General features: G+C 38.3%; 1 protein-coding gene across 6 annotated transcripts in view; it reads left to right on the forward strand.

Annotated features, from left to right (window-relative positions):
• Positions 1–15,233: 15,233 nt before the first annotated feature.
• The window catches only part of BRAF (B-Raf proto-oncogene, serine/threonine kinase), a 162,350-nt gene continuing 158,007 nt past the window's right edge, over positions 15,234–19,576 (forward strand). For 5 of the 6 annotated variants that reach the window (XM_078153351.1, XM_020998143.2, XM_078153339.1 and 2 more), the window contains exon 1: positions 15,234–15,413. In XM_078153351.1, the coding sequence (XP_078009477.1) occupies positions 15,288–15,413 (126 nt within the window). In that variant the 5' untranslated portion in view covers positions 15,234–15,287. The remainder of the gene's footprint in view (positions 15,414–19,576) is intronic. The other variant, XM_020998145.2, reaches the window with a different exon arrangement.

The raw sequence follows: 19,576 nt of genomic DNA on the forward strand, positions 1-19,576 counted from the left end.
AGTTTCCTCACCTGCAAAGAAATGGCAAACCACTCTAGCATCTTTGCCAAGAAAACCCTAAAAGGGGGTCACAAAGAGTCAGATGTGACTGAACAACAGTAAAGAACAAGGAAATGATTGGTCAGACGTCCTTCTAAAAAACTTAATCCAAATACAGTGTTTCAGCTTAAACTGAACCTCTATTGTCCCCATGAAAAAAATAATACCCTCCACAAAGGAAAAGGTATCCCAGAAGAACTTACAAATCATATTATTCTATAGTCTTAGGCCTATCAGTTATCTGAAGTTGAACATCCCCAAAATTTCATTGTTATAAAACTATCATACCCTTCCCAAATTTTCAAAATTTCTTGATCACAGAAAAAGCAAGCATTGACAATCTTGAGAAGAACAAGACAACAGAATGAGACAAATTCACTGTAAAATATCATGATTTTTGTTTAAAAAGGCAACCTTCACATGAAACACTACTGTGGTTGATAAGCAGTATGGTAGGATACACTAGAACCTTGAAACCTGGTTTCATATCCTGGTTCTGACACTTTCTATCTGTGTGAACCTTGAGAATTCACTTTAGTTCTCTATGTCTCAGTTTCTTCATATGTAAAATGTGGATAACAATACTTGTAGTAAGTGAAGTGCTTTGTAAACTTTAAAGTGCCATAATAATGTGAGCTATTATTGGTTAAAGATAGGGGTCTATAAGATTCTATTTTTGGGATCATTGTCAAATCTAAGCAAGTCTAATATACATGCTTCCACCTATGAGTTTTAGGAAGGACATTAAGATCATGAAATGTATCCAGAGGAGGATGAGCACGAAGGTGAGAGGTCTCAAAGATCACATCATAGAAAGACCGGCCGAAGGTACTGGGTATGGTTAGCATGAGGAAGAGAAGACCTAAGAGGACATGATAGCTGTCTTCAAGTATTTGGAAGGTTGTCTCATAGAAGAGGGGATGAACTTGTTTTACTTGACCCTACAGAGCAGAACTAAGAGAAATGGAAGTAGAAGTTACAGAGAAAGATTTTGGCTCCTCATAAGGAAAAAACTCCCTAATTATTATAGCAACCTAAAAGTGGAATAGGTTTTTTTCAGAAAAGTTGCTTAGAGACCTATATCTTTAAGCACAAGCTGAATGACCACTTGTCAGAATATTTTGTAGGTGAATCTTTTTTAGGTAGAGTGAGGAGTTAAAGTGATGAGAGTTCAACATGGCCACTAATAGAAAATCTAGAGGGATATTCTGGCAGGGGGAAAGAATTTTTTTTAATCCATTCAAATTCACTCCTGAATGTCCTTGAACTTCGTGTTTTTTGTTTGTTTTGTTTTTTAGCAGGGTAGTTCTTCCATGTCTAGTCTGATTTCTTCTCAGATTTATCTAGTTAGTTATTTACTCCTAATATTGTTAATTTGCTATGTTACATATTTATATGATCATCCATTTCATTTAGGCTCTCAAATTTATCATCATATACATTCATGAAGTATTCTGTTACTTGTAGCTAGACAGCCTCACTGGAAGAATAATGATGTTAAAAAGATGGGCCTTTGTTTCAGGAAGAAGTTTGGGGTCATTAAAAGAATTGTGCAATTTTGTGAAGGTAATCCAGCCATTTTCCTCTTCCTTTTTGATTTTGGATCAAAATCATTGCCCATCTACCATGTCTATTGAAGATGTATGTAATAAAGGACCAGCTTGTTTTCTATCCAATTGGATGTCAGTCTGAACAACAGCCATTCATCATCCACTTGATTGTTCCTACATGCATACTTAGGCTTAAATCTTTTCAGAGACTGAAATCATATTTTGGAATCTGCAATGGGGCTTGATGTATAATGTCACTGACAAAAAGGAACATCTGAAGGGTTTTATCACCTCTAAGGAATCCCTCTTCCATTTGGACTCTACATTAGACATCCCCTATGACAGAAGTAAACATTTTTGATGAACTAATGTCTCCTTGTTTTATACCTTGATTGAAATTAAAAATCATAGAGTCATCAAATAAAGTTATCTCTCTTTATATATCTTTTTTAATTTTTTAGAAAAATTATTAATTTATTTTGATTTATCAACATTCACTTCCATAAGCTTTTGGGTTTAAAATTTTTCTCCTCCTCCCTCCCCAAGATGGTGCACATTCTGATATAGGCTATACATATACATTCTTATTAAACATATTTTCACATTAGTGATGTTGTAAGGAAGAATTAGAACCAATAGGAGGAACCATCTTGGTATGTCTTTCAAGGAATCTTATATAACTTTTTAACAAATACATGGAATATGTGTGTGTGTGTGTGTGTGTGTGTGTGTGTGTGTGTGTGTGTGTATGTTGAGAGCCTTTGAAGAAGCATTTTGAGCTATGTCACAGTCTTATGGCTATTTTGTATCTGTATATTGTTCCATGTTGTTTGTTTTTTGGTCGAACCTAGAAAGTTTCTACAAATGCTTTCCTGGAATATAAAGTCCACATCCTTCTATTTTTCTAAATTTTCTAGAATGTCAATAATACTCAGGTTACTATAACTTACCTGTCATCTAAGTCTGTTGCTTGTATCCTTGTGTAGATAGCCATCACTTCCATCTCTTAAAATTTGTAGTTGCTGCCAATATTCAGCCCAAATACTACCCCCAAATGAATCTTTTCCTGATCTTAGCTGCTATTTCACTTCCTTCCATGACTTTTTTTTTCCTATATAATCACATAATAGCTAGCATTGTTCCCTGTCCCCCTCTCCCCAAACCCCCTGGTATGTAAGTATCTTGAGGGCAGAGACTTTCATTTAAGTCTTAGTGCCCTTAGTATATATAGCACAAAGACTGGTAAATAGCAGATATAAATAGCAGGTGCTTAAAGAATGCTTATTGATTGATTGGTTATTATACTTCCAACTACTTAGGATTCTTGTATGTATTTCTTTCTCTTTTCTGTGAATCTAGCTGCAGCAATGGCAGAATCATTCTGTTTCTAGCTATTTCTCTTATTTTTTTACTTCAGTGTTTCTTCATTGTATTATGAGCTTTACCTTCTCACTCATTTTCTCAGTATCTTTCTTTGTTTTATTGATGGTACTTTCTTACAAAGTCATTTTTCCTTTCCTTCTTTTTGTTGATCTTTTAGCATATTTCTAGCTTATGAGGGGCTATCCTATTTGAGTATCATCTAACACTCAGTCATCTTGTTGGAAGTCCTCACTGAAAATACTCTTAGTAAGTGGTTTCTAACATCTGGTCAATTAGACAGTTAATTAAGATTGATTAAACACCTACTATGTGCCAGGCGGTGCCCTAAGTAATTTGCAATTATCATTTCATTTGATCCTCACAAAAACCCTAGGAAGTAGGTGATATTATTATCTCCATTTTATAGTGATGAAACTGACACAAACAGCGGTTGTGTCTTGCCCAGGGTCACCCATCTAATAAGTGTATGAGGTAGGATTTGAACTCAAGTCTTCCTGACTATAGGCCCAGCACTCTATCCACTGTGCCACCTGGCTGCCAAGATAGTTCCTCCTGTCAATAACCTCACAATCTAATTGGGGAGACAAGAAGCAAGCAAATACGTACAAACAAGCTACATGGGGAGGGGCAGAGGAAGGAAATAATTAAGAGATGAAAGATATTAGAATTAAGAGGGATTGGGAAAGACTTCCTGCAGAAAAAATGGGATCTTAAATGGGACTTAAAGGAAGCCAGAGAAGGCAGTAAGCAGAGATGAGGAAGGACAACATTCCGCTCGTGGGAGACAGAAAAAAATGCCTGGAGCCAAGAGATGGAGTATCTTGTTCATGGAACAACAAGGAGGCCAGAGTCACTAGGTTGAAGAGTATATGGCTAGTCAGTCAGTTAATAAACATTTATTAATCGCTCACTATGTGTGAAGGACCTTGATAAGCACTTAGGATAGATAGATAGATAGATAGATAGATAGATAGATAGATAGATAGATAGATAGATAGATAGATAGATAGATATGAAGAAAAACAATCCCTGCCCTCAAGGAGTTTACAATCTAATTAAGGAAGACAACACACAAAGAGAAGCTAAAAGAGGGGGCAGATGTCTGAGAAGGTACCTAATAGAGAAGGAAAATGGATGAGGAGATGGACTAAAAGTCAGAGAAATCCCAAAGTAGAGCATCTATATGAGAAATGAAGATATGTTTTGACCCAGGTTCCCTTCTTAAATGGAGGGTTTCTGAAGTTCATGTTTCCACCCTCCAATCAAACAGACAGAGAATAGTGATGAGATGGAGTGCAAAGGCTAGTGGGATATTGACAGGGAGCAAGGTGTAAGAAGACTGGAAAGGTAGGAGGGCACTGAGTTATGAACAGTTTTGAACACCAAACAAAGGATTTTATAATTTATCCTGAAGGTAATAGGAAGTCATTATTATTGATTAGGAGGGGGTGGGTGATATGGTCAGATCTACACTTTTGGAAAAACACTTGAGTGGTTCAGTGGAGGATGGACTAGAGTAGAAAGACTTGAGGCAAGCAGACACATCAGTAGGCTATTGCAATAATCAAAACATAAGGTGATGAGGACTTGCAGAAGAGCAGTAACATTGTCAAAGGAGGGAAGGGGGTATATTCAAGAGATGTCATAGAAGTGAAATAGATATGCCTTGATAACATATTAGATATGGAAGGTGAGAGATAGTGAGGAGTTGAGGATGACACCTAGGTTGAAAGCCTGAGGGACTGGGAGGATGGAGTTGCCCTCTACAGTAAAAAAGGAAGATAGGAGGGGAGAAGGTGTGTGTGGGGGGGAATAATGAATTTGATTTTGGACATGTCTACTAAATATCCAGATTGAGATGTCTGAAAGGCAGACAGGTTTGAGATTGGTCAGCAGAGAGATCAGGGTAGGATAAGTAGGCTTGACAACTGTCAGCATAGAAATGACAATTAAATCCACGAGAGTAAATGAGATCAATAAGTGAAATAGTATAGAAGAAGAAGAGAAGACAGTTTGGGACAGAACCCAGTGGGTAACTTACAGTTAGAGGGCATAATCTACTGGAGGATCCAACAAAGGAGACTTAGAAACTAAGAAAAAGCATCCAGATAAGTAGAAGAACCAGGAGAGAGCGGTGTCCTGAAAACTCAGAAAGAAGCGAGTATCAAGGAGGAGAGTGTGATCAACAGTGTCAAAAGCTACAGAGAGGTCAAGCAGAATGAGAATTGAGAAAAGGCCATTGGATTCCACAATTAAGTAATTATTGGTTAGAACAATTGCAATGGAATGATGAGGTCTGAAGCCAGATTGTAAGGAGTTAAGAAGAAAGTGAAAGGAAAGAAATTAGAGGCCTTTCTGAGAGGTTTAGCCACAAAAGGAAGAAGATATATAGGTCAATAAATAGTTAGGGACAGAAGCATCAAGTGAAGGTTTTTTAAGGATGTAGGAGATGTGGGCATGTTTGTAGGCAGTAGGGAAGAAGCCAGTAGACAGGAAAAGATTAAAAATAAGTGAGGAAGTGGAGATTACAAAGGAGGGAATCTGCTGGAAAAAACAGGATGTAATAGGACTCTTGAACAAGTAGAGGGGTTAACCTTGGTAAGGAGTACTTGGTACATATTAGGTAAGGCTACTTCATCATGTAAAACAGGGATGAAAGAGTAGAGAGTGGCAGAAGGTACCTGAGTGATAGGAGATGAGAAAGAGGGAGTTCGTGGTGAATGGCCTCCATTTTTTTCTGTAAAATGTGAGGCAAGAATTTTAGCTGAGTGGGGGGAGAAGAAGCTATGGGAGATTTGGGGAGGGAAAAAAATGGTTTTGTAAGAAACTTTGTGGAGAGTGGAAGTGTGAGTTGATAAGAAGAAGGTTTGCCTAACAGCAGTGAGGGCCCAGTTGAAGTTGTTCACCATAAATTTATAATGGATTCAATCAGATCAATTGAGTGATTTTCTCCACCTTCATTGAGCAGCACAGGTGTAGGAGCAAAGACAAGCAGATGGTGGGAGTGATCCAAGGCTGGGCTTGACAGGGTACAACTAATGAAATAAGGGGTGTAGGAACTCAAGATGAAAGTATAAAGGTGAATTAGCTCAAGAGAGAGAAAAGAGGAGAGAGTGGCTAGGGCAGGAGATATGATCTGAGGGAAAAGTGAGAGGTTGAGGGATTGGAGGTCACAGTGTGGATAAAGAGAAAGGTTTGGTAAGGAAAGGCAGAAGGAGAGAAGGGCCAGTAGATTATGGGCAGATAAGGGGAATTCAAAATTCTTGAATGTGGAAATGGTACATTTGTGGGTGATGGCAAGATCAAGGGTATGTCCATCCTTGTGTGTAACTGTGGTAGGGTACAGAAATAAGTCATGGGAAGTGAGTAAGTTGAGAAAATGAGAGGCTTGGGTTTTTGAGGGTCAGTTAATATGTATGTTGAAGTCCCCTAGTATAAGGGAAAGGGTTAGGGAGGTGGAAAACAATGTAAGTCACTGAAAAAATAAGAGTTGATACACCACTGGAGGGATTGAACCATATCCAAATTAACACTCATTACAAATTAAACAGGAAGATATTTTAAAAATGCAACTAAAGGAATGTTACTCTCATAGATTCTCCTTGAATAGGTGAAATTTTAAAAGCTGCCAGAATTAGTGGCATCATGCAACCAAAGTCAAAAAGGCACATCCCATTCCACAGGATGCTTGGTAACCTCCATCTGCAGTGTTACAATGAGCACAAACAGATCACCATAAAGATAAATGTAGCTTATGTGTCAATTTCTGTTAAAGAGAAAGTCTATGCACTATTTGACAAAATCCTCTGAACTAAGTCAACATACCTTGTTATTCATTAATTTCATCAAACAAAGTTCTCTACAAGGGTGAATAGCAAAAACTATACTGGGAAATATGGCTTGAATAAAGAGTTAAGAAGCCAAATGCTTGTATATTATTCAGGAATCTCATACCCATGTATCATAACTACTTTTCTCAAGTAGAAAATTAGAGGGCTTAGATTGAGACAAACAATAAATATCACCAAAAAATCACACTGTCTTAACAAACAGAATAGGACCTGGGTAGCAGTCATTTCACAATCAACTGTCTATGTAGTAAGATCATCAGTTAATAGAGTAAAAGTCAGAATCTGCATCTAATTAGAAGAAAAGATAAAGATGAGATTATAACAGCTCCAAACTAACCTACCTGATAAGGCTCTTGGCTCTGAAAACTGGAAAATACCAAAGGTTAGACACTGCTTCTGTCACCATGTCTTAGAAAAGTTTGTTAGATGAAAGTCACCTAATGAAGAGGCAAAAAAGCCCAGAAACCATATTATCGGGAAGCATTTGCTCTCCTTACTGACCAAAAAGACCTGCCAAGCTAAGAACCATATCAATTTAGACTATAAGCTTACTTGAAAATTTTGTGGAGAAGACTGGAACTGGATAAGCAATATCTCACTAAATACTGAAAAGGGTTTAAGAAGAAAGACATCTAAAAGGAGCTCGTCATAAACACAACTAAGCTAGATCATTCTGAGAATATGTATACATGAAACCGAAAGGAAGATAACAAATAAGCATAAAATAAATCTGTTAGCATTTCTCCAGTGAGTTATTGTCATTAATGACAATAGTGGAACTATTACATTTACCCTCTATAACTTTAGTATTCATTTCCTTATTCAAATACCAAAGAGCCACAGTCAGGCTCATACAAGATTTAGCAGCCACCACTTTAAAGAAGAAAAGATCTTGGAATATGATATTCTAGAAGACAAAAGATCTTGGCTTACAATCAAGAATAACTTACCCAGCAAAATAGAGTATAATACTACAGAAGGAAAAATGGATCTTTAATGAAATGGAAGTCTATCAAGAATTCCTAATTAAAAAACCAGAACTGAGAAGAAAATCTGAAATACAAATATAAGAGTCAAGAGAATTATAAAAAGGGAAACATTAGCAAGTAATCATATTGGCCTAAATAAAGATAAATTATATTCTAATATGGGGGAAGAATACATGTATTTCCTCAGAGCCTTATCATCAGGGGTAATAGAGGGAGTCCAATTAGAGAGAGGGCCAGGAAATAGTTTTGTTATGTTTTGATTATATTAAAGAAGAATACAAAGGGAAGGGAGGGGAAAAGGAGTACATTAGGGAAAGGGGGGAGGCAGAGGAAGGATGGGGAATATTATCTCATGTAACTGAGGTGTGCAAGTAGAAATCAAAAAGGAAGGAGTGGAGAGAGAAGGACAGTCAACACTTGAGCCTCACTCTCATATGAATTGGTCAAAAGAGAGAAGAATACACACAGAGCTGGTCACAGAAATACATTTCACTCAACAAGGAAACAGGAGGGAATGAGGATAAGGGAAAACAGCAAATAAGAAGGAGTGAAGGTCATAGAAGGGATTACCCTTAAGTAAAACAAATTCTTAAAAGGGGGCGGGTGGGAAACAAAGAGAAGGAAAAGTATAAAAGAATGGGATGGTGGGGAATACACAATAGTCATAATTGTGAATGTGAATGGGATGGAGCCATTCATAAAATAGAAGAGGATAGCAGAATGGATTAGAAAACAAAACCCAACAATATGTTGTTTACAAGTAACAAACTTGAAAGAGAAAGATTGACACAAAGTTAAAACAAGAGGCAGTAGCAAAATCTATTATGCTGCAGCTGAAGTGCAAAGGTAGGGAAAGCAATCATGATCTCAGACAATACAACAGCAAAAACAGACCTAGTTAAAAGAGATGAACAGGGAAACTACATTTTGCTGAAAGGTACTTTATGCAATGAATTAATATCAACACTAAATATACCTGTACCAAATAACACAGAATCTAAATTCCTGAAAGAAAAATTAAGTGACTTACAGAGAGAAAAAGACAGTAAAATTATAATAGTGGAGAACCTCAATTTACTCTTCTCAGATCTAGATAAATCTAATTTAGAAAAAAAAAAAAAAGAAATAAAGGACCTGAGTAGAATTTTAGAACTGTTGGATTTGATAGACTTTTGGAGATTATTGAATGGGAATAGAAAAATATACACACAAATTGACCAGGTACTGGGGCACAAAAACCTTACAGATAAATACAGAAAAGCAGAAATGTTAAACTTATCTTTTACAGACCACAATGCAATAAAAATTATATGCAATAAAGGGCCTCTTAAATAAAGATTAAAAACTAACTAGAGACTAAATCACTTAATCTAAAAAAAAGAGTAGATTAAAGAACAAATCATAGAAGCAATCAATAACTTCATTAAAGATAATGATAACAATGAAACAACATATGAAAAATTTGGAAATGCAGCCAAAGCAGTACTTAGGGGAAAATTTGTTATCTCAATTAATTATGTGAGAAAGTGGCAGTAGTACTTAGGAAAATGAAGCTCAGAAAAGGAGCTTGAGCTGAACAAATATATACAGGAGAAATCCATGCTGGAGATGATACAATTTTAAAGACTCTTGGGAATCAATTTTTAAGAGAATTCAAATAGGGGAAGATTCTTCCCAAGTGGAAAATATTATAGACAGTACCTTTACCCCAAAAAAAGGGGACTGGGAAGACATCATGAAGTATCTATCCATATATCTTCCTTATCACTTTGCAATTTTTATGAACATTGTCTGCAAATAGCAAGGATATCCTCAATTATAACATAAGAAGGGAACAGAGATATTTTTGCAAATGATTTTCACATACCTGACTTTGAAGTTTAAAGAACACAAAATCCCATTATCTATTGCTGACTTTAAAGACATATTTGTAGAACAAAGTGTTGTTTTAAAAACTGTCCTCAAAGGTATCTCTCATATGTATATCAAAATCATAAGAGATTTTATGATCCTATATAAACTTGGAAATAATTGTTCTGCCTCAAAAGGGGAATTAAACATGACACTATATATTCCCCAAGAGGTTCAATAGTGTAATGAGGGATGTTCTATGCAAATTCTGAAAAAGAGGAAATCCTTGCTGATGGCAAGATTCTCCAAATATTCCAATCCACCAATAATATTGTGCTTAGTGCATTGAGTCCTGGAATACTGTAAGGATTTCTCAGTGAAATACATAATCTATTTTAAAAGATCAACCTAATTGTCCACTCTGTACAAATCATTGAATTACAATTAATTGGAAAAATAGGTCAATAATTTCAGTGACCCCCCCAAAAAAATAGAAAAGATAGATAGCAGGTATAGTCATAGCATATTATCAATGGCCTCTTATATTCAAGAAATGGCATAAAAGATATCTCCTAGGAAATAATGACATCAAGAAGAAAAAAGAGTGGGTTGTTGATATAGTCAGAGCAAAGGAAAACAGATGGCCTATTCAATTAAACTGATACAATGAGAGGGAGGGGGGTGGAGAGAGAGAGAGAGAGAGAGAGAGAGAGAGAGAGAGAGAGAGAGAGAGAGAGAGAGAACACATTTATTGAGTGCTGTATGATGCCAGGCACTGTACCAAGTGCTAGAGGATACAAATACAAATAAGCAAGGCAGTTCTTGCCCTCTAGGAGTTTATATTCTAACACAAAAAGAGAAACTACAAAAGTGGGGGTGGAGAGAAGTGTAGAAGCTTTATTATGGGCAATAGAAGTCAAAAACTTATCTGTCAGAGACCATAGTCATGAACTATAAAAAAGTCTCTGGAACACCAGGTGGGTACTTCAAGAAGGATTTACAGACAAAGAAGCATATTGGATGAGAAAACATGGAAAGGTAGTAGCCACACTGATGCTATTACAGATCAATAAAAGTGTTGAAGTATTAATCATGATAAAGAATTATTTTGAGAGCATTGCCAGATTCCATTTTCTATTATTTTATTTAATATCTATGAATCAATGTTCATGAATGATGTTGGCCTGTAATTTGTTGTGCACTCTCTTTGCAAGGTTTGGAGAGCAAAATCATATTTGCTTCATAGTTGGGTAGAATGTTGCCATTCTATATGTTTTAAAACAGTTTGTATGACATAAATATTATTTATTCTTTGATAGTTGGAAAGAATTCACCTACAAATTAATATGATACCAATGCCTTTTTATGTGGCAGTTCATTCATTTTCTGCCCAATTCCTTCTTCTAAGGTTGATCTATCTAGGCTATTTCTTGTCTTGTCAATCTGAGTTTTAAATACTTTGTATCATCCCTTTCTTTTAAAGATTTTGTTGGCATGAAGCTGTACAGAATAATTTTTAAAGTTTTCTTAATTTCCTTTCATAAATTGTGATTTTCCTTTTCCCATTTCTAACACTAATAATTTGTTTTTCCTACCTCATTTTATGGATTAATTTCTTGTTAACTGTAGAAATGTTATGATTATTGGCTTGAAACTACTCTTGGTTTTATTCATAAACATAATCATTCTTTGACTTGCTATTTTAATAATTTCTGTTCTTATTTTAACCATCATTTCCACTTTTTCTTTAAGTATATTACTCTTATTTATTTTCTAATTTCCTTGAATACAAACACAATTTATTTAATTGGTCTTTTTCTTTCTTATTGCTGTAGTCCCTCAAGGCTTTATATAATTTGCCCATGGCTACATGATTGTATTTGAAGTAGTTACTGTTTCTATAGTTGTTGTTTAGTCATTTTTCAGTTGTGTCTGACTCTTTGCCCTGATTTGGGGTTTTCTTGACAAAGATACTGGAGTGGTAGTCTGACACCTACTAGTTGTGTGACCCTGGGCAAGTCACTTACCCTCTGTTTGCCTCAGTTTCCTCACATGTAAGATGGGCATAAATAATAGCATCTACCTCCCAGGGGTTGTTGTGGGGATCAAATGAAATAATTATTGTAAAGCATTTAGCACAGTGCCTGGCATATAGCAAGCACTATATAAATGTTAGCTATTAGCTATTATTACCTATTTATGCTAATATATCATACTTTATGCGGAGTTTGCAATCAACTAAAACCCCCAGTTTTTTTCAAATTGCTGTCTAACTACAGTTCTTCCTAATTGTAAATGTGGAGTTGATTTTTTGATCTCAAGTATAAGACTTGGCATTTATCCTGATTAAATGTTATCTTATTACATTTGATAAAAAATATTCTAGCCCATCATTTTTTTGTCTACTATCTAATGTGTTAGTTATCTTGTCAAGCTTTATGATATCTGCAAATCTGATAAGCATACCTTTCTCCAAGTCATGAATAAAAATGTTAATACAGCCATCACAAATCCCTGGGGTGCTTCATTGGAGACTGCTCTTTGGGCCTGGCCATTCCACTAGTCTTGAGTTCACCTACCTGTATATATATCGTTTAGCTCACATACTAACAGGGTCAAGCAAATCAGGACCTCCCTGGGCCTCATCTTCCTTATGTGTAAAATGAATGAACTGGACTAGGTGACCTTTGAGGTTCTTTCCTGCTCTATGATTCTCTGAGAGTTAGGTAGGTCAGTATTGTCAAGGGCTAAACTTTGAAGTTCAAGTCAAGATATTTGTATCATAAGTATGGGAAAGCGCTCTCATGTTTCAATCATATTGTGACTACTGACACCTACTAGCTGTGTGACCCTAGGCAAGTCACTTAACCTGTTTCTGAGAATCAGCTTTCTCATTGGTGAAACAGAGATAATCCTTGTACTATCTAGCTTATGAAGGAAAGTGTTTTATAAACCTTAAATTATAAGATATGAGTCATTACTTTATTTTTATAACATAGGTGACCAAATTACTAATATTCAACAAACATTTGAGTACCTTTGAGATGTTTAAGATGTTAGGTGCTGAAGGAGGTTCAAAATCACATGGTCCTTACATTCAAAAATCTACCATTCTTCATTCATTTCCTGCTTTCTTTCAAATTCCTGGGTTTTAGGCACTGAAAAGGATTTATTTCCTTAATTCAGACAGGAAGTCTAATAATAAAATTCAAAATTGAATTACTTTTCAAGTGGATTTTACCTTTTTTTTCTGAATCTACATTTGGGAAGGCCTCATCTCTCTCCTGAGGTCCTGCATCACCAACTGCTTGATGAATATCCTGCCTGTTACACTCTGTATGACCTTCAGCAAGTAATTAACCTGCCTGGACCCAAGTGTCCTCATCTGTAAAATAAACAAATTGGACTAGATGGTCCGACCTTCCTTCCAACTCTACATCTGATCTCCCCCTGGATGTCATATAGGGCTCTCAAAATTACTATGTCCAGAACAGAATTTATTACCTCTCGTCATCCTCCAAGCTGATCCCATTCTTCATACTTACCTGTTTCTTCTAGTCACCTGGGTTTGAAACCCTCTCAGTGATCTCTGACACTTCACTCTCCTTCATCCCCTCCATGTCATATCCAAACAGCTGCCAAGTCTTTTATAATCAATAGTCCCAACAACGTCTCTGGCAACATCTTTAGCTTCTCCTTTCCACTTCAATAGCCACCACCCTCCTTCAGGTCCTCTTCACCCCTTCTCTTTACTCATATCTTTCCTCTTCAACTCATTTTCTATGCAGCTGCCAAAAGAGTCTTTCTAAAGCATAGGACCATGTTACTCTCTTACTAAAAAAGATTCTTTGGTAGCTTCTTATTGTTTCAAGAATAATTAGGGGCAGCTAGGTATTGCAAAGTATAGAGTGCAGTACATAGAATCAGAAAGATGTGAGTTCAAATCCATCCTCAGACACTGGTTGTGTGACCTTGGACAAGTTACTTAATATCTCTTTGCATCAGTTTCCTCAACTGAAAAATGGGGATAATAACAGCACCTACCTCCCAGGGTTGTTGTGAGGATCAAATGAAATACTTGTAAGGCACCTGGTGCATAGCAGGTGTGCTACATGAATGTTTGTTATTATCATTATTATATGTGAATTCCTCTATTTGGCCTTAAAACTCTTCATAATCTGATTCCAACTTACCTTTTCAGATTTTGATAATGTTATTCCCATCACACAACTAGTTTCAGCCAAACTGGCTTACTTGCTGTTATTCAAATTCAGCATTCCATCTCCCATCATACCTTTGCATACAGCCTGTCTACATCTGGAATGTATTCCTTTACCTTGGCTTTAGACAATCTCTAGCTTGGGCTATTTCCTAGGTTCAGTTCATGTCCCAACTCCCACATTTGGTCCAAAATTCTAACTTGTCCAGGAAGGGATCAAGCTTTCTGGACCATCCTAATTCTAAGTACTACCTCCTTTTTCCAATTATCTTCTATTTACTTTTCTGTTTAAGTTCCCTCGCAAAGGATTTACATAAGCTCCTTAAAGGCCAAGGACTATTACGTTTTTGTCTTTTTATTTCCTAGACCTACCACAGTGCTTTGAACATAGTTGACAATAAATGCTTCCTAAATTGACTTTTTTGAATATATTTTGAATCTAACAGTAGTTTTAAGTTATAATGGTTTCTTCATATCTCTATTCAATGAAGCCAAAACAATGCATAAGAGGTTTCTATCAGAAATATTTTCAGTTTTTGGTAAAGAGCGTCAATTATCTGTAAAATTCTCTAGCTTGGAACACCTCATCCCCTAATGGTGAAGGATAGGTGACCCTGTAGACTATTAACACAATCTGTGTGATAAAGCCTTCTCAAGCCAGGCCTGTGACCTACTTAACAGGTCAAATCTCTTTTACGAAGAACTACAAAATAACACTTGAATTCTTTGGTTGGATTAGGATTTCTTTGTATCCAATATTGCTTGAAATAAATGAGTTGTAAATTGCAGATGGGGCATAATTTTTTTTTTTGCAAATGTTTCGCGTATTCTTATTTGGGCTTCTATGTTGCAAGGAGATTAACCCAGTGACCCGGGAGATGGGACTGTCCCTCCTCGTCCAAAACCCCATCGGTCCATCAGAACCGCATGCCTACACTCTCCGGGAGGGCAGCCGACGGAAAAAAGGAGCAGCTGAAAAGGTAAGGGAGGAGGCAGGGATGCAGCAGCCTCCGATAGCAGGTCGACCCCAGGCTTGGGGGTTGGGGGCGGTGCGCAGACCGAAGTGGGCGTGACCATGGCCTCCCGTGATGACAACGGGAGGAGCTCCCGAGTGACACCATGCAGCTCCCCAAGGGTGACGTCACGCTGGTGACGCCACGGTCGGAGCTCTCACCTCCTCCCCCGCCCCGCTCCGGGCTCCCTTCCTTTTCGGCTTTTCCTTCCCTCTCTCATCCGGGCTCCTTCCTCCCGCCCTCAACGTTGCGCGCGCATACACTCACAGAACCATACACACTCGCTCCCCCCGCCCCCGCCCTCCTCTCTTTCCCCCTCCCCCTCCCCCACCATTCCCCCTCCTCCTCCCCGCCCAGCCGCGGTCGCTCGGGCTCCAGCTCTTGGTTACAAGATGGCGGCGCTGAGCGGCGGCGGCGGCGGCGGCGCGGAGCAGGGCCCCGCTCTCTTCAACGGGGACATGGATCCCGAGGCTGGCGCCGGCTCGGCGTCCTCCGCCGAGCCGGCCATCCCCGAGGAGGTGAGTGAAGACTGCCTGCCGGGCTGCCGGGCAGGCGAGCGCTGGCCTCCCCCCACCTCGACCGCAGATTGGGGGGGGAAGGGGTGCTAATGAAGACGGCCCCTTATCTGCTCCCCCCCCACCTGGGATGATGGGAGACCCCCCCTACACGCGCACGCGCACGCGCAGCCCTTCAACACGTAAACACCCGGAGGCCCCCCGGGGACAGGGCTCCCCTTGGCCCCGGCCCGGGGGGGATGTGGGGGACAGCAGAAGTTGGGGAGAAGGAATTGAGCCCAGATTTGGCCCTAGAAGGTCACGACCCGCCGCCATCCCCAGACCCACGTCGTCCTTACTCGCCCCCCTCCCGTGTTTTTCCCCCAGTGTGTGTTGGGGATGTTGCGAAGGAGAAGGGGGGACACCCCTCGCCCCCCCGCTCGCCCGAGTGGCCTGTGTCTGCTAGGGTATGTGAACGTGGGTGGGGGTGGTGAGGAGGAGGAGGAGAATGGGGGCCTTCTACCGGGCGGCTCAGGGTGCCCTCCTCTCTCTCCCCCTGCCTCCCAGAGTGTTTGGAGATTGTTTCCCAGCCAACGAAGACTGAGTTTTCTGTTTCTCTCTTTTGCTGACCATCCTTGAAGCCCGAGGATCCTTCTGCCCTCCCATCTCAGACCAGTCAACCCCCCTCTTTATTTTTGTAAACACCATGTCACTGACATCCTTACTCCACTCTCCCCCTCCGCCCACAGTATTGTGACCTGCCCCCCCCCTTCTACCTCCCTCAATTTTTGCTTCGATGGCTACTCTGTTCTTTTCCTTCTGCCAAATCCCCACTGAGGCTTCATACTTCATTCCTTGGCTCTCTCACATTGTATGCTACCTCCTTTATTTTCTCAAATTTCTTTGGACACCTTTGACTATTGTCTGTAAAGTTATTGAGATCCCACAAAGTTTCCACAGCACTAACCCTCTATTTCCCCATGTTGGACCATTTCCCACAGTTGAATCCTGTGTCTTATTTCACACCTATTTCCCCCCTCTCATTCTTAACATTTATTTCTTCGTCGTCGTATTTTTTTTAGTGTTTTCACTTCTGTCTACTCTCTCCTTTACTTCTCTCCCTTGCCTTTTTAAATTAGAATTAGTATTCTTGTCATATTCTCAAATTATATTTATTTTGTTATAATTTATTATATGTTAAAAAATAAGGTAATACCTGATATTGTTTTACAGTGATTAATTGGGTAGTAAGGTTAGGGTGTTGATTTTGCTTGTCTTTCCTTACTTTAATAACTTCTTGTCTTTCCTTCCTCATAACTTCAGTCTGTATTTAATGCTCTATTGCTTTACCTTGAAATTCACACAGTCTGCTTTCTTCATTATCTGATTTGATAATGTACCATTCTGTTTTTACACTTTCCTACCTTGAACCCAATACTGTTGTTGCCCATCATGTTACCACCTCTGTCCTATGACCTAGCCTAAATCTGTCCTGGCAAAATTATACCCATTTTCAGTTACCACTTCTGCTGAGGTCCCCATTTCCTTTCAACTTAGTTTCCTGTGATATTCCTGTTAATTTCTTCTAACTTCTTTACACCTATAAAACTCTTACCCATTTCTTATTTCCAGCTTATACTTTCATGTTTCGTTTGTCCCACTTTTCATTCATTCTGCTTGGTTTCCTGCTTTTGCTGCTTGATGAGGCTTCCTCTTATCTTCCTCACACCTCCACATTCCTTCTTATTTATAAACAGCTTTGTTCAGTTGACATGGAAATTTTTTAGGAGACATTGTTTTTAATGGTTTAATAGTAGGGGCTAGTTGTCTTTTTTTCCCTTAAGTTGGATGTGTCTCTGTCTGATGGCACAGGTGCTTCTAGGTATCCTTACTTCAAAGTTACTAAGCTAGAAAGAAAAACTATACAAATAAATGAAGACTTATTGTGAAATTGAGGAGCCCCCAAAATTTGATTGCAGTATTGTTACTATCAGCAACCTTTTTAATTTTACTATTATCAGATCAATTAGCTTGTCAAGGTGTTACTTTAATAGACCATCTGATTTTAAGCCTAGTTTTTATGATTAAACAATGAGTTCATTCTCAACCCCTGAAAAATTTACGTTTTTTTTTCTTTTTCTGTTGTAGAATCACTCTCATGGAGAAGTAGTTTTTCTGTGTTTTTGGACCTTGGGATTCAGTTGTTATCGATTGGAAATGATGTGGAATTTGTTTCCTTTATTATAAATGTTCTGAATACTATAAGTTTTGAATATACAGTAGTTGTCAGCATTGAAGAAGGTAATTTCCCCTCAAGTAAACGCCTTTTCTGTCAAAATTAATATTAGTAAAAAATGAAAACTGAAATGCACTGAAGTCCAGTTGAGAACTTGGCTGTCCTGTCATCCTTTTCTGAATTATTATCATAACAGATTCGGCAAAGAAAAGTGTTCCATGTACGTAATGAAGAGTTTTATACAGAGAAGAAATAAGGGATGAACAAACTTCAAGTACTCTATTTGTAAATGTAATTTTACATATTGAGTTTTGAACAAGAAAGTAATTCAGATTTATGGAATATAACCAAAGTATATCTTTTTTAGAAGAACTACTGTACCAGTATGCTTTCTTAGCACAGTTAGCAATTAGTTGGCTTTTGATAGGAGACATTTACTTCTGAGCCTTCCTCCTGTTGAGTCCCAAAGTTAATTTCACCCCACCTGTCCTGGGATTGAGATGCCAGTTGTATAATTTCAGTGTTGTTTTTATTGTTCTCCTAAATCACCTCTAATCTTCAATAAGCACTTATTATAGTACTTACTATGTGATAGAGGATAAGAAGCCCAAAACAAAACAGTCCCTACCCCTACGCAGCTTATGTTTTGTTGAGGGGAAATATGTACACAGTAAAGTATATACAAAAGATACACGAGTAAATACAAATTAATTTCAGAGAGGTAGAGCACTGACATCTGGGGAAAATCAGGAAAGGCCTCTTGGAGGAAGTGGCAGTTGAGCTGAGCCTTGACCACAAGGAGAGTTTCTAAGACATGAGGAGGGAGAGAGGGGATGTTGTTTACAGCAACAGAAATAGGGCAGTTTGGCAAGACCCTAGAGTGCTCAAGAAGGAGTGATGTCAGATCAGTCTGGGAAGAAAGGTTCCTTAGATCCAGCTTGTGATGGGCTTTGAATGCTGCATGGGTAATTTTGTGTTTTATCCTTGATGATGTGGGATCAAGTTAAATTTCTTGAACAGGGATGTGTGAGGTAGTCATTGTTAGGTAGTAGCTGTGTAAAAGATGGATTGGAGAGAGGAAAGATGGGAAAACCAATAAGGAGATTGTTGCAGAGGTCTAGGTGTGAGGTAATGAGGGTTTGACCCAGAGTGGGGATTGTGAGAAAGAAGAGTCAAGGACAATTCCAAGGTTGGAAACCTGGGCTACTGGAAGGATGAGAGTCTTCTACAGGAAGATAGCAGAGGGATGAATTTAGTGCAAAAGAGATGAGTTCTACTGTGAGCATGTGGAGGTGGAGATGTCAAGAGAGCAGGTATACTTAGGTAATGTAATGACTTCAGTTAATGAATTCTTTGGGTATGAATTCCTTTTATAGGGGAAGAAGCTTCTATTAAGACAAGTAAACAAAAATCTTCAGAAATAAAATGAAGCATTTTTGACTGAATGGCAGTGTTCATTTTACATCTTGTATTTATACAGGGAAAAAATAACTTTTTGAACATCCATTTGCATAAAGTTTTTGAATTTTGTACCCTAGGACTCCCTTTTTTATGTTTTCTTCCCCCCTCCATATTAATCAACGAACAGTTCTCTGCCTTCTTCTTTATCACAATATGAAAGGGACTGACATCAAACTCTTTATGTTTGTTGTCAGTGTTTTCGAAATTCTTTTTTGTGTCCATCCCCTCTGTTCAGTGGGAACTACTTCCTAAAGGTTCTCAATGTTGTCTCTATAATTATTTTTTTTATTTCAGTGATGATTCCATATCAAAATGTCAACATCTGAAGAGAAATTGTGGAGAAAGAATGGGCACTGAAATAAGCATTCTGCTTGGTTGGCCCTCAAAGGCAGCCTACCTTTTTAGAGTCTTTCAGGAAGAGGGAGCTGCTTAGGAGGGATGTGATTCTCTCTCCCTTTCCTAAAACCAGAAGGTGCTAGCTAGATGCCTT

Source organism: Phascolarctos cinereus, unplaced genomic scaffold (genome assembly GCF_003287225.1).
Source record: "Phascolarctos cinereus isolate Bilbo 61053 unplaced genomic scaffold, phaCin_HiC Scaffold_1;HRSCAF=81, whole genome shotgun sequence".
NCBI classification, from domain to species: domain Eukaryota; kingdom Metazoa; phylum Chordata; class Mammalia; order Diprotodontia; family Phascolarctidae; genus Phascolarctos; species Phascolarctos cinereus.